General features: G+C 50.5%; 1 protein-coding gene across 6 annotated transcripts in view; it reads left to right on the top strand.

Annotated features, from left to right (window-relative positions):
* Positions 1-13065, top strand: part of ARIH2 (ariadne RBR E3 ubiquitin protein ligase 2) — a 38412-nt gene extending 25347 nt beyond the window's left edge. For 3 of the 6 annotated variants that reach the window (XM_018066751.1, XM_018066755.1, XM_018066752.1), the window contains 11 exons: positions 457-607; positions 1536-1657; positions 2806-2915; positions 4265-4382; positions 5340-5390; positions 5481-5502; positions 7525-7709; positions 8510-8653; positions 9250-9318; positions 10429-10512; positions 10732-13065. In XM_018066751.1, coding sequence (XP_017922240.1) covers positions 457-607; positions 1536-1657; positions 2806-2915; positions 4265-4382; positions 5340-5390; positions 5481-5502; positions 7525-7709; positions 8510-8653; positions 9250-9318; positions 10429-10512; positions 10732-10803 — 1128 coding nt within the window. In that variant the 3' untranslated portion in view covers positions 10804-13065. Of the gene's footprint in view, positions 1-456; positions 608-1535; positions 1658-2805; positions 2916-4264; positions 4383-5339; positions 5391-5480; positions 5503-7524; positions 7710-8509; positions 8654-9249; positions 9319-10372; positions 10513-10731 lie in introns of all 6 variants that reach the window. The other 3 variants (XM_018066754.1, XM_018066756.1, XM_018066753.1) reach the window with 2 other exon arrangements.

The following is a 13290-nucleotide window of genomic DNA, read 5'->3' as shown; positions in this document are numbered from 1 at the left end:
GCTGGTGCCCCCAGACTGTCTTTGTGAGTTTATGTAGCAGAGAATGGGTTCTGGAGCTATTAGAGGCTCACACTTCAGCCCCTAAGAACCTATTGGCTGGGTTTATAGTACTTGTTGAGAAGCAACTCTGGCCATGCTGAATGAGGGCAGTTTTCAAAAGAAACCTAGTAGCCTCCAAAAGAAGGCAGATTGAATGACCTCTCGGGACCTTGACAGTTCCAAAATCCTGGTCTTTCCAGCCTGACCTTATAAACTACTGTGAGATCTCATTTCCATCTTCTCTCTCCCTCTCTAAATCTAAGGGTTCACCAAGCCTAGCTCCACTACCACCTCCTTTGGGAAGCCTTCCTGATAATATTTTTTCCCACTCAGAACTGGCACTCGCAAAGCCCACACATGGCAGTGGAGTTCTGATCCTTCTTGCAGGCTGGCTCACGTCACTGTACCTCCCTCCAGGTGCCCCCAGCCCACTCCCCTCACCACTGCGCAGTGTGTATGCAGTTTGTGCGGAAGGAAAACCTCCTCTCTCTGGCCTGCCAGCACCAGTTCTGCCGCAGCTGCTGGGAGCAGCACTGCTCCGTGCTCGTCAAGGACGGCGTGGGTGTGGGTGAGTCCCCGTGGGGCTCATAAGCGGCTGGCAGGAACTGTTCAGCTTCAGCCCTGCCCCTTCTGCCACTCAGGTGTTCTTGTGAACCTAACTGAAGTTTTCAAAATCAGAACCATTGGTTTCCAAACATGTCAGTCTGAACAATGGCAAAGTTTACCCTAGTCCTGAGCAAGATGCAAGAGTTAAGGCTAATGTTTGGGCATTTATGTAAATGCTGGTGTGACGGCAAGGCTACCTTTTCTTGCCTTTTGGGAGAACTGTCCTTTAAGCTGCCTACCTTGTCTATCTTGATTCTCAAAGTGGCAGCCGTACCTCAGAAACTCCTAGAGGGTTTACTGTGATTTAGGTAAGCACAAATCAGACTTGGTGATGAGTTAAAGGAGTCTTTGTTAAATTATGACTTCATGATATTAAAATTAGCATTATATTAATTATATCTGTAAAAGCTCACTGTGTTGACGGTAATCACATGCACATAATAGTAAACATCACAAAACTAAATTGTAAGTCAAGAACCCTCTGGGATTTTTTAAGCAGTTTTTTTTAATCGGTGCTATTTGTGATATATACTATTTAATTGCTCTTGTTTTTGTTGTTTGGTTGGTTTTGGTTTTTGTGGGGTTTTTTTTCTTTTCTTTTTGTTGTGCTGTGTAACTTACAGGATCTTAGTTCCCTGACCCAGGGCTCTGGTAGTTAGAGTGCCAAGTCTTGACCATTGGACCATCAGGGAATTATCTGTCATTTTAAAATTTGTAATAATATTTTAGTTGCATCACTATGTAAATATATTGATTTCTCTCTTTGAATAAATTCTGATGCTGCTGGGGTTCCCTGTGTAAAACGTGAGTTTGTTGGGTGAACTCAGCAAATACATTATAGGTGTGTCTTCTGCGATACAGTTCTCCATCCGGTTGTCTTTGTTCAACAGGTGTCTCTTGCATGGCTCAGGACTGCCCACTTCGAACACCAGAGGACTTCGTGTTTCCATTGCTGCCCAATGAAGAACTGAGAGATAAATACAGGCGCTACCTCTTCAGGGATTATGTGGAGGTATGCCTAGCTGCTGCCTGGTCTTCCTGAGCCTCCTTTTCATCAGATGCTTACCAGTTACTGTACAGAGGAGGCTGCCAGTAGATGCTTTCAATCTGAAGAAAGAGCTGCACAGCTTTTAAAAAGTTTGAAAACTCTAGAGTACTAGTAAATCCCAAGTCTGTTTCTTCCTCACTCTGTATCCTTTGATCCCTTAGATTCCTTCTCTGAGCCTTGGTTTCTTTCTTGTGTAGAATGGTCAGGCACACCCGCTTTGTGAAAGTGAAAGTCGCTCAGTCGTGTCCAACTCTTTGCAGCTCTGTACAGTCCCTGGAATTCTCCAGGCCAGAATACTAAAGGGGGTAGCCTTTCCCTTCTCCAGGGGATCTTTCCAACCCAGGGATCAAACCAGGTCTCCAGCATTGCAGGCAGATTCTTTACCAGCTGAGCCACAAGGGAAGCCGCGCCCCCCGCACCTTACGCAGAGTTACTTAAACAAGCTATTGTATGTCACGGGATAAACATAAGTCAGGCATATCTCAGGAGTTGCTGTTCTATTCCCTTCACCTTGTGATTCGGCCCAAAGAAGGGGTGTTGCTTCTTGGGTGATTTGGCAATTTGTTCGAGTTCTCAGTGGTCAGTTTTGGAGTCCTTCCCCTCTGTTGGGCTACCTGTTCAGGCTTGCTGGTTCCATGCAACATAATTTTTATCTTTGCCTATATTATTCCTAAGCTTTTTGGATTGACTGATGGTCTGGGTCGTCTCATGCACAGGCTGTAGGAAAAACAAAAGGCCTTGTTCCGGGTGCTGTTTGCCACCTTTGGTAGATGCCTGAGGGTTGTTGAGCCCCTCAGGGTCTCATGCACAACAACTGGGCCGTGTTCCTTTCCAGCCCTAGTCCCTATGCACTTTCATCTCAGAGACACGATTCTGTATTCCGTTCTGCCATCTAAGCTTAGGTCATTCCGGTGAGTTGCTGCCTGGTTTAAGCTAAACATTCAAAGGACATTTTCAGGACCTGCTTAACGTCTGGTCTTCATGACATCCATCATGAATTCCTGTAGCCCCTTGATGGAAGAACAGGAGGCGTTTAAGTACTCAGGGAGGTCTAATTTGGAGGCACCAACAAGGGGATGTCCTTATTGTTCCCCCCCTTGGTGTGTTCACAGAGTCACTACCAGCTCCAGCTATGCCCTGGTGCAGACTGCCCCATGGTTATCCGGGTACAGGAGCCCAGAGCTCGCCGAGTACAGTGCAATCGGTGCAACGAGGTCTTCTGGTAAGAGTGAGTGTGGATGCCGAGTAGCCCTGGCTGGTGCCTTCTCCTCCTCTCGAGCATCACTGCTGTGGCTCTTGTGAGGGCGGGGCTGGGAGAGGCAGGGCCTTTGGGCCAGAAGAGCAGCGCTGTTCTACGTGGGCAGATGTTTGATGATACTCAGTCTGGAGACAAGAAGGAGACACAGACTCTTGGAGAATGTGCTGGGGTTTATGCTACTAAGACTCAGGGCCCAGAGACTGCGTGTCTGTGTGGAGGTAGATCTCTCTGCACAGATAATTCACATCTTGCCGTATATGAAAGCTCCAGCCACCAGTACTTTAATCTTTCTCTCTGTTGGCCATTCTGCTAATTTTATAACACTGCAATTCATAAACATGGTTTACATCTATCTGGGGTTTACTCTGTTCAGTAAACATGATGGAACTAGCTGAAGCATACTGAAGGCTTACCAGCGGAGCCGCTCTCTCCTGACCACTTTCGCTTCATTGTCACAGCGACTGTGTGTGATTGGTACTGCTGTTCCCCTTTCTTATAGGTGAGGAAAGCAAGGTGCAGATAATGGCAGAGCCTTCATTTAGGCCCAGACCTGTGCCCTATTCGCACCTTGCTGGAAGAGTCACAGTGGGGCTTCAGGGAAAGTAGAGAGAAAATGGGGTCCGTGTGCATATGTGCCTGCCTTTCAAGGCATGGTCGAGGAAGTCGGTGACTCACCAAACATTAAGAACCACCAATGCGGTTGCTCTCTACCCTTTGTGTCCCATGTTAGGGCCTTCTTTCCCTGGGACATATGTGGGCTACCTGCCTGAGAGCTTTTATCCAGAAAGTCACCGTTGGCTTGGACAGAAGGGAAATTAAAAGCACAGGAGCCTGGCCTGATGAGTGTTGGGGTTTTTCTTTTCTGATCCTAAGTTTCGGGCATTGTCAGAGGTAACGTGCCCCTCACAGACTGCACAAGTGCCGACAGTGTGCATCCGGTGGGTGCCTCGGACTCAGATGAGCCCGGGCTCCCAGGCCTGGATCTCATTCCTGCTTTGGGTTGGAGTTGAGTCCTCTTCTCAGAATACCCCCCCCCCCCGCCGAGCCGTTTGAAAAGCTGAGTTCTGAATTTGATATCCTGTTAGGAAGGATTGACATCACCTAAAATATTTAAAACAAATGTCTCATTTGGGTTTATTGAGAGAAGTCCCCCCAGGAGTTCAGAATAATCCTGGGTAAGTCAAGGTCTCAGACACCATGAGAGGTGACTTTTTACCTCTTGGAAAAACTCTAATTCCAGATCTGTTGGCTTGGACAGAAGGAAAAGGAAAAACACAGGATCTGACCTAACGGTTATCTTTTCTGGTTTTAAGTTTCAAGTGTCGTCAGATGTATCACGCCCCCACAGACTGCGCCACAATCCGGAAATGGCTCACGAAGTGTGCAGACGACTCTGAAACAGCCAACTACATTAGTGCCCACACTAAAGACGTAAGGACTGTATCTTACCTGTCCTGGGTCTGCCCTCCCTAGTGCCACCCACGGCCACGGGGCTCGTGATGGAGGTGGCAGACCCTTGCCCTGGCGCGGCAGAATTTGCAGCAGTTGATCTTAGCGTGCACCAGGCTCCTTCCTTTTAATAAAATGCTGAAATGCTTGGAGAAGTTTGACCCTCAAGAAAACTCATTCGAAAAAAACTAGGTTTTACTGAATGCCTCCCCAGCGTTAACAGCTGTGGGACGGAGGTGGTTGACAGCCACATCAAATAAGTAGCAAAACTGTAATGCAAGCCCAGGCCTGCCCAGTTCTCATTCTGGAAACATCCCACGGGAAAGCATGGCCCGCAGCCCCTAGAGCTGTGCATGACTCAGCACTCGGGGCCCTCGCCCTCGCCGGTGCCAGTCACACCCTGAAGCGAGGCACCCTGCCGCGCAGCTGTGACCATGATGTCATGAAGTAAGGTCCTCTTCATGGCCATGAAGCGCCCGGCGTCAGAATGGTCCCCACTCTGTCTGGGGCTGCTGGCATCTCAGATGGGAGCGAGCTTTAGAGCTGATTTCCATGCCCTCTTCTGGAAGCCGAAGTTCAGACAGGCTGAGCAGGCCCCAGTCCAGGGTGGCAGCTCGTAGGCTGTGCTGGCGATCCTCCCAAGCTGGCCAGTTTTTTACTGACTCAGCTTGAGCTTAATCCGAGCGGCCTCCTGGCAGGGACAGATGGTGGCAGACTTAGCGGGGCTCAGCTTGGAGTGTTTCAGGGCCAAACCTGCTGACCTCATTTCCTTGAATTGCTATTCCAGCCTCAGCGACCCGCCACATTTAAGTGAGAGGCTCCTCCCCAGAAGTGCTCGCACGATGAGCTGCTGGGCACGGGTGCCAGGAGCTTTGTGTAATTTGTCTTAGAACCGGCCTGATGGTGCGTGAGCCTAACGGCGCCCTTCTGTCTCCTCAGTGTCCCAAGTGCAACATCTGCATTGAGAAGAACGGCGGCTGCAATCACATGGTGAGCAGAGGCCTGTGCGTTTTGCTTGTGTGGCCTGAAGCCTTTGGTCAGAGTGCCCTTAACATGTTCTCTTCTGTTTCCCTCCGACAGCAATGCTCCAAGTGTAAACATGGTGAGTCCCAAGCTCGCTGCACCAGGCCCAGCGGCACAGTCTGTTTCTCGTGCACACGGGTCTCCACTGCCTTTTTTTTTCCCCACTGCTTTTATGATACAGTGATCAAACAGGGTGGCTTCCGTCACTTACAATCATGAGGACCAGAGTAGAGCAGCTCTGGATTTGCTGATTTATTATTTCTTGGTCCCTTAAATAATCCTGCTGCCAACTTTGGGATGGCTCCTACACTCTCACAAATCCTCAGTCATCCAAGAAGAAAGTTTTAGTGTGTTCTTTTGATTTTTGCCGAGGCAGGTAAGTAGCATGGGGCTTTTCTGTGCTGCCTGGTGGACACCGTTTAGAGCAAGCTGCCTATGGTTCTCCTGGAAGCAGTCAAATCCTAGTTTGCCTTTGAGGTTTTATAAAAGTTTTCAGAGAGGGTTTCTGGCCTCCTTCATCTGACCGGTGTAGGTTCCACAGAACCGTTGGTTTTGCTTTCCTTCCTGCCAGATCAAGTAAAGAAATAAAACTCCTTCAGGTAGAATATATGTTCAGACAGACTTCTTCCACAGCTGCTGACATGCCACCCAGCTGGTCCTGAGAGTTTCTCTTTGTAAGAGCCTGGCCACTGCTGTCCCTGGGTCCTCCCAGGATCACTCTGAAACCAGAGTAGTCAAGGCGAGGTTTTAGACAGAAACGGTGACGCCGAAGTGTAGAATGAAGATAGGCCAAGAGTAGTGGGTTGTTTTCTCGGTGAAATTCCACCGTGTCTTTTCTCCATGTGTTTGAATAAGAGGGACGTGCACGATCCACTTAGAACAGTGCATCAGACATGCGTACAGTTCAAAGAGAAATGCCCGGGCGCACACCCAGCACCCACCACAGTCCTGGAACTGAAGAGTCCTCAGTGTGTCCTCTCCTCATCCCTAACTGCCCAGGGGTAACTACCGTACCTCACGTTGCTGAATAATTTTACCATCTGGATGGGCAACCCTAAGCAGTGTAGCAGTATTTAAGACAGTAGCAACCACAAGCTAGCTGACTAGGCGAAAGCTGTACTGCACTCTTCCGTGAAGCCTTCCAGGGGAGGAGAAGTGAGCGGCCTCTGGGTCTCTCGCTTCAGCCTAGCTTCCCCAAGTTTTACGCAAGCCCCTGTGGGGAAGTCAGTGAGCCAGCTTATGACAGTGAATCATGGGAAACAGTGTTTACTGCTGTCTGGGTCTCTGGCAGAGTCAGAACACACAACTATGATTGGCCCCTGTCCATTAAGGCACAGTAATTGTTCAGATATATGGCATCCATAGGGGATCTCTGTTTTTCCCTCTTGGCTTCCTCAGTGTGGAAACGGAGTCATAATTCTGGGGATGAACTATAGGGTAGCAGTGGGTTTAATAAAAATGTGCTTTTTCTCTTTTTTGTTTTTTGTTTGGTTGTTTTTTTGTGTTCTTTTTTTGGTCACACTGGCTTGCAGGATCTTAGCTCGCCGACCAGGGATTAAACCTGGGCCCTGGCAGTAAAAGCAATGAGTCTTGACCAGTGGATCACTGGGGAATTCCCATAAAAATGTGCTTTTTAAGAAAGAAGAAAAAGGGGGGAACGTCTTCATCCCCAGTTTCATGTACAACACCTAGGACAGGTGTTGAGAGTGGGAGGTCGACAAGAGGGCAGAGGTGTTCTCTGAATGGCCAGGTGGGCCTCAGTTGGACACATTCTGCTGCTCAGGAGGCACTGACGCAGCAGACCAGTGGCCTTTGTACGGTCAGCATCTGCCTGCGTTGGGTTAAAAAGGCACTAAGCGTATGTGTTCTTGAAATGGAGACCGTCTGTAGGCTGTTGTTCAGATGGGCAAGGACCGGGTGGGTGCTGGGACTGTGGGCCATGACAGGCATGAGATGTGTCCACGCCCTCTGTAGAGGCGGCCGGGGAGAGTTCCGGTCAGGTGATCCCCGGAGCCGGCTGTCTGGCTCCTGCTCCGCCTGTGCCTGTGGAGGAAGGCGGGCTTGTGTTGTATGGTCAGTGCTGCGTTCTTTATCCCTTCAGACTTCTGCTGGATGTGTCTAGGAGATTGGAAGACCCACGGCAGCGAGTACTATGAGTGCAGCCGGTACAAGGAGAACCCCGACATCGTCAACCAGAGCCAGCAAGCCCAGGCCAGGGAGGCCCTCAAGAAGTACTTGTTCTACTTTGAGAGGGTAGGCGTCCTCTCCTGCACCTGCTTCTCGAGGGTAGGCTTCTTCCACTTGGCCCTGCTGGGCGAAACTCCCAGTAACCGGTGGCCGCAGCGGCGTGTACACGCCAGAGTCAGGGCGTGGAGCGCCGGCCAGCCCGAGTGCTGCCTGCAGGTGCGGCTCTCGGCTCCCCGGGCACAGCCAGCAGGGGAGGACCGGCCAGCCTTGTGTGATGCTGAATTGTGGAGGATAAGGAAGGACCATCAGGTGGTCTTTATCCATCCAGTGCCACGTTTGTTGTTTGTCTTTAATTGAGGTATAACTGGCTTACAATGTTCTGTAACTTTCAGATGTACAATGTGGTGATTCAGAATTTTTAAGGGTTATACTTCCTTCATCGGCATTATAAAATACTGGTTACATTCCCTGTGCTGTTCAGGATATCCTTGTAGCTTATTTATTTTACACACAGTAGTTTGTATCTCTCAGCTCCAGCCCCCATCTTGCCATGCCCCCCAATCCAGTGCTGTCTTAATAGACAGATTCAGAGGGCAGTTTTTCCCAGAAGCCCACAGAGCATGGGACCTTTGGTTTCTAAGCGCAAGAGACCTGGGAGTACCTAGCTTTGCTTTGTCCTCAGAGCTAGAGTCCTATTGCTCTAAGCAGGTAGAGTGATCTGGCAGGCAGATAGCGGCTCTAGACAGGGTTGGTAGTGTAGACTGAGGAAGCCCCCCTCATGCGCTCCCGAGGACACACAGCCCCCATCAGCTAGACGAGGCTGTGACCATTCTGAACAGCTTTTGAATCCCTGCACTTTCCTGGACGCCTGCAGCTTTCTCTCTCCTCTGACCCCACAGTGGGAAAACCACAACAAGAGCTTGCAGCTGGAGGCACAGACATACCAGCGGATTCACGAGAAGATCCAGGAGAGGGTCATGAATAACCTGGGGACCTGGATCGACTGGCAGTACCTCCAGAACGCTGCCAAGCTCTTGGCCAAGGTTTGTCCCCCCTCAGTCTTCCCATCGCTTGTTCTCTGTGAGGCCCAGACCTCTGAGGGTGGGAGGCACTGTCGGGGGCAGGGCTCACCCCCTGTGAAGCCCCGCATGTGCCTGCTCATGGGTCCACATCTTACTGGGCTGTGCCCACTGAGGACCCTGCCCTCCCCAGACATCCAGGGCACTCAGTATTTCGGTGCCTCTGCCTGCGGGGACAGAACCACAGGGAAAACGAGAGCCCTTCTCTTCTTTTGTCCCATCCATGCATCACTCAGAGGAAAATAAGAGATTGTCTTTGGACAAGTATTGAGATAGATGTGTGGACTCTGAGGTCTGACTCAAGAGGGAAGAGCCGTTGAGGCAGCTGCTGGTAATTAATCCCAGTGTGGAGAGGAACCATGGATGTTCTGTGACCATTTCTGCTTCAGTTTTTGCCATGTTGTCCCCCAGTGCATCTTTTATTTGCCTTGGCCTCGTCTCTTTCAGGCCCATACCTGTAGAGCCAGGCTGATTTGCATGGTGGGGTGAGACCTGTGCCAGCAGCGTGAGGTCCACGGAGTTAAGTGTCATAGACACAGACCCCTTGTCTTCTGTTGCAGTGTCGATACACCCTGCAGTACACGTATCCGTACGCCTACTACATGGAGTCCGGGCCCAGGAAGAAGCTGGTAAGGGAAGCCGTCCTGGTGCTCTGCCCTCTTAGCTTCAGAGGGGCCTTCTCTGCCCGCACCTTGCAGGCGAGCAGGGACCAGACCCTTGGTGGCTGGGAGGACAAAATCAAAACAAAACTGGCCACTGGAAAATTGTGCTCTGCAGGCCCCGACTAGGCAGTTCCAAAGTAGATCTCAGGTGCTGCCATTTTGTGTAATAGGAAGGCAGGTGTACTGAAGCCATTAACAGCTATGTTTTTTAGGGTGGCTGACCACTTGGGAACCAGTGCTTATGTTTTGGGAGGATACCCAGCATGTGTGTTCCTAAATACTGTGGAGTTCATTTGCATCTTTGTGTAATTTTCATCTTAGATAGGGGTTATTTCCTCTCCAATTAACAAGGTGATTCACACTGATTGTTCAAATGTTGAAAAAATTAGGAAAATATTTACATCATCCATCATCCCCCCTAGAAAGAAATGAGCATTGTTAGCATTTCCCAACCTTTGAAAATTAGTACTGTTTCTATAATCATGGTTATATATGTAACATTTTTTGTTACAACAGTTTTTGCAGCTGTCATTATTCACCAGGCTGGAAAATGCCATTTTTAAATAGTTGCATAGATGTCCCATTATATGGTCGTACCATCATTAGGGGTGTTTATTCTTTCTGTTTTTCACTATCACAAATAAGACATTGGGAAACCTCTTCATGCAAGAGGCATATACTGCTAAGTCAAACGATCTGGAAATTTTGAAGACTCTTTTCAGAAAGGCTGAAAAAAACGAAGTATTCAGGGAGCACAGTGTCAGTGAATGCCCACTTTGACTTGTTTTGGCAGCGGCCATTTCTCCGCATGTCGGGAGCATTCTCCGTGGCTTCGGTCCTTCCCCTTTCTCTGGGGATGCAGGGCGAGTGCAGCCTGGCCACCTGGCTGTCCTCCGTGGGCAGCCATTGGATCAGCCTCTGGCTCTGGGTACAGGAAGTAGCACTGCCCTCTGAGGACAGCACTCGGCTGTCTGGAGCTCCTGCGAGCCTGAGGTGCTGCCTCTGCCCCTCCCGTCTGCAGGCCCTGCCCTGGCTACCGTCCCCTCTCCTTTTGACCCTCCTGCTCTACCCATACAGTTTGAATACCAGCAGGCTCAGCTGGAGGCTGAGATTGAAAACCTGTCGTGGAAGGTGGAGCGGGCGGACAGCTATGACAGAGGGGTGAGTGACTGCTGTTCTCTAGGACCCTCTGGCAGGCAAGGGAGAGCTGCTGTGGTGATCGGTCCCACAGCAGCTGGCCTGGGGGCCAGAGGCTGCCGCTGAGAAGGGTGGGGAGGGGCATGCTTTTGACGCCTCGGAGCCCTTGGCGGGGGCGGCTTCCACTAGCTCGTCCTCTTGGGGCTGGGCCATGCAAGCCCATGTCTTGCTTCCCTGGTGCAGGACTTAGAGAACCAGATGCACATAGCAGAGCAGCGGAGGAGAACGCTGCTGAAGGACTTCCACGACACCTAGGCTGGGACTCGGGCGTGCTGCGCGAGGACGATGTGGCTGCGAGGTCTCCGGCTGCCGTGCCGCATGCTGCAGGCTCCCTGCCTCTCACGACCCCAGGCAACAGCCAGGACCCCACTCCTGAGAGACACTGGCCACACACCTCTTAGTCAATTTCTGGTTGTTTGTTTTTTTTTTTCCCTCCTCTTTTCGCTTTTTGTTTCCACCAGGGTCGAGGCTCTGTTGAATTGGCCTCTTCTCAGGACTGTCAGTTCCCTCTGGATAGTTGCTGGGAGGGAAGGAAAGTTTTTCTGAATGACTATTAATAGTATTAGATCATTACAACTTATGTAATTTTCAAAAGGTTGTACAATTATACAAAAAAAAAACCGGGGGGCAAACAAACCATAGAATGACACAGAACCCTTTTTAAAAATAAACTGGCATTGGAGTGTTTTACCCTCTAGCTATTTTACTTAGAATGCAACATACGCTGTCTGCCCCCCTTGCCTCAGGATGTCTGCTGCACATGGGCCCCGGGTGGTACTTGCTTTCCAGATTCACACGCCTTTGGCCACAGCTGGAGCCCCAAGGGAAGAGCATGGGTGGCAGATGGTGGAAAATGGGGTTGGCCTGTGTAACACCGTGGTGTGCAGAGAATCACGCCCGGCCTCCTGCCTGGTCCTTGTAGACCCTTCTGTGGTCAGGGTACTGCCGCACCTTGGCAGTTAGGAGACAATACAGAACAGAATCTTGCCCCCGGTATCATCATGTCCAATGGCACTGCGTGTCTGTGGACTCATTTATCTTGAAAGTGAGCTTTACCTGGGCCTGGCCACTTAGGCCAGAGCCCACAGCAGAGCGCATAGGTGAGCTGTGGTCCTCCAGCCCAGGGGATGCGACTTCAGCACAGTTTTCTTTTGCTTCCTGAAGAGAGATGATTCCACTTTCAAAGGGAATCATTCCCCCAAAGCCTTGTTTTACCTCGGCCCCTTCTTTTGTGCCAGTGTTCCATGGAGGGACCCCAACCAGGTTGACGCACAGCCATACCTGATGCTGGCCCGCTGCGCTCTCCTCCGGTGAATGTCAAGGTCAGAGTTCAGCAGAGCCCTCCCTAGGGCTCTGGTCTGCCTGGCTCAGGGGCTGTGTCTGCACAAATTGTTTTCGTGTTAACCGGGAGTGTATGTCTCCATGACCTGCTCTGGGGGTGGGGTGTGCTCCCCCTCGCCTGGTTTCCGGTGTTGGAGGGCAACACCTCTAGGGTCTGGAGTCTGAGGCTGGTTGGGGGGGTTCCTAATTTGTGGTCCCCACTCCTATACCAGGAGGCTGGCCAGGGGAAAGGCCAGTCTTTTCACAGTGCAAAGGAACAAGCGGTTTGCATGGTATCCTACTTGTCCTGAACCTGGTCCTGTGGGTCTTTCAGAAGTTACATCTGTGAGTCCTGGGGTTCCTGTGGCTCTTGTTCAGGGCCCCCTTGACCTCCTGGAAGAGTTGCTTGGAAATCTGTGAATAAATATTGTGTTGGAAATTCTTTGATATTCCAACATTTTCACCTCAGTCAGTAATTCCCCCAGGTACCATGTTAGTTGCAAACTGAATCGCTCTTGGAAGACAGAGGACAGTTGTAACTCTTGGGGTCATGGGGGTCCATGGTTGGCTGCAGGCCCCCTTTCTCCCCAGTCATGTTTTGCCTCTTCTTGTCATCGCCTGCAAGGAAGGGACCATGGGGTGGAATGAGAGGACAAGTGAGTACAACAGACGAACCCAGACCTGGACAGCGCTGAGCCAAACGGAGGAGAGTGTCCACCTAGAGGTGGGGTATGACTGCTCTGTTGGCACATGGAAGATCCTAGTGTCTGGAATGTTCGCCTCTCCACTGAGTCCTTTGGGTCACCACCGTGGCAGCAGCAGGACCTGAGTTGCAGCTCTGCACCTTCAGCCCCACCCTGTGCGTTGTTTGCACTGTGTAACTGCCACACCGTGCACTTGCAGCCAGCTGTGACCCCCAGCCTCCGGAGCTGCAAGAGGTTCCGTGCCCAGGCCGCAGCCTGCAGCCCTTGACCTGTGGAGAACTTCCTTCCATGCCCCAAGTGGCTGTCTCTTGCTAACATCATCAGGAGCATGGAAAAGTTCAGGCAGAATACTTCTGCCCTGCAAAGGAAGGCACAGTGTTTTCACAAATTTATCAAAGATCTTTGTTTTCTTCAAAGAAAAAGTTGAGGCAATGTCATCTGCTCAAAGTTGAGTGGTTTACTCAAAATAAACTGAAAGTTTCTGATTATAAAATTGCGTGTGGCATCTAGAACTTATTTTGTAGGACAGTGGTTTCTCTAGTATCCTAAGGAGATTGATAAGATAGTCCCTAAGGGTGACTTGACTGAGTGAGTGGATGAAGCCATGTATGGCACACTGATGAAATCTGCCATTGGGTATAGAATCTTTAAGAGGAGAAGGTGGGCCTGCCTCACTGAGAAGACCAGAAAACGTACACTTTACTTTTCTAAGAGGAAG

Source organism: Capra hircus, chromosome 22, assembly GCF_001704415.2.
Source record: "Capra hircus breed San Clemente chromosome 22, ASM170441v1, whole genome shotgun sequence".
Classification (NCBI taxonomy): domain Eukaryota; kingdom Metazoa; phylum Chordata; class Mammalia; order Artiodactyla; family Bovidae; genus Capra; species Capra hircus.
Note: the sequence above shows the minus strand (reverse complement) of the source record. Positions and strands in the feature narration are given on the sequence as shown.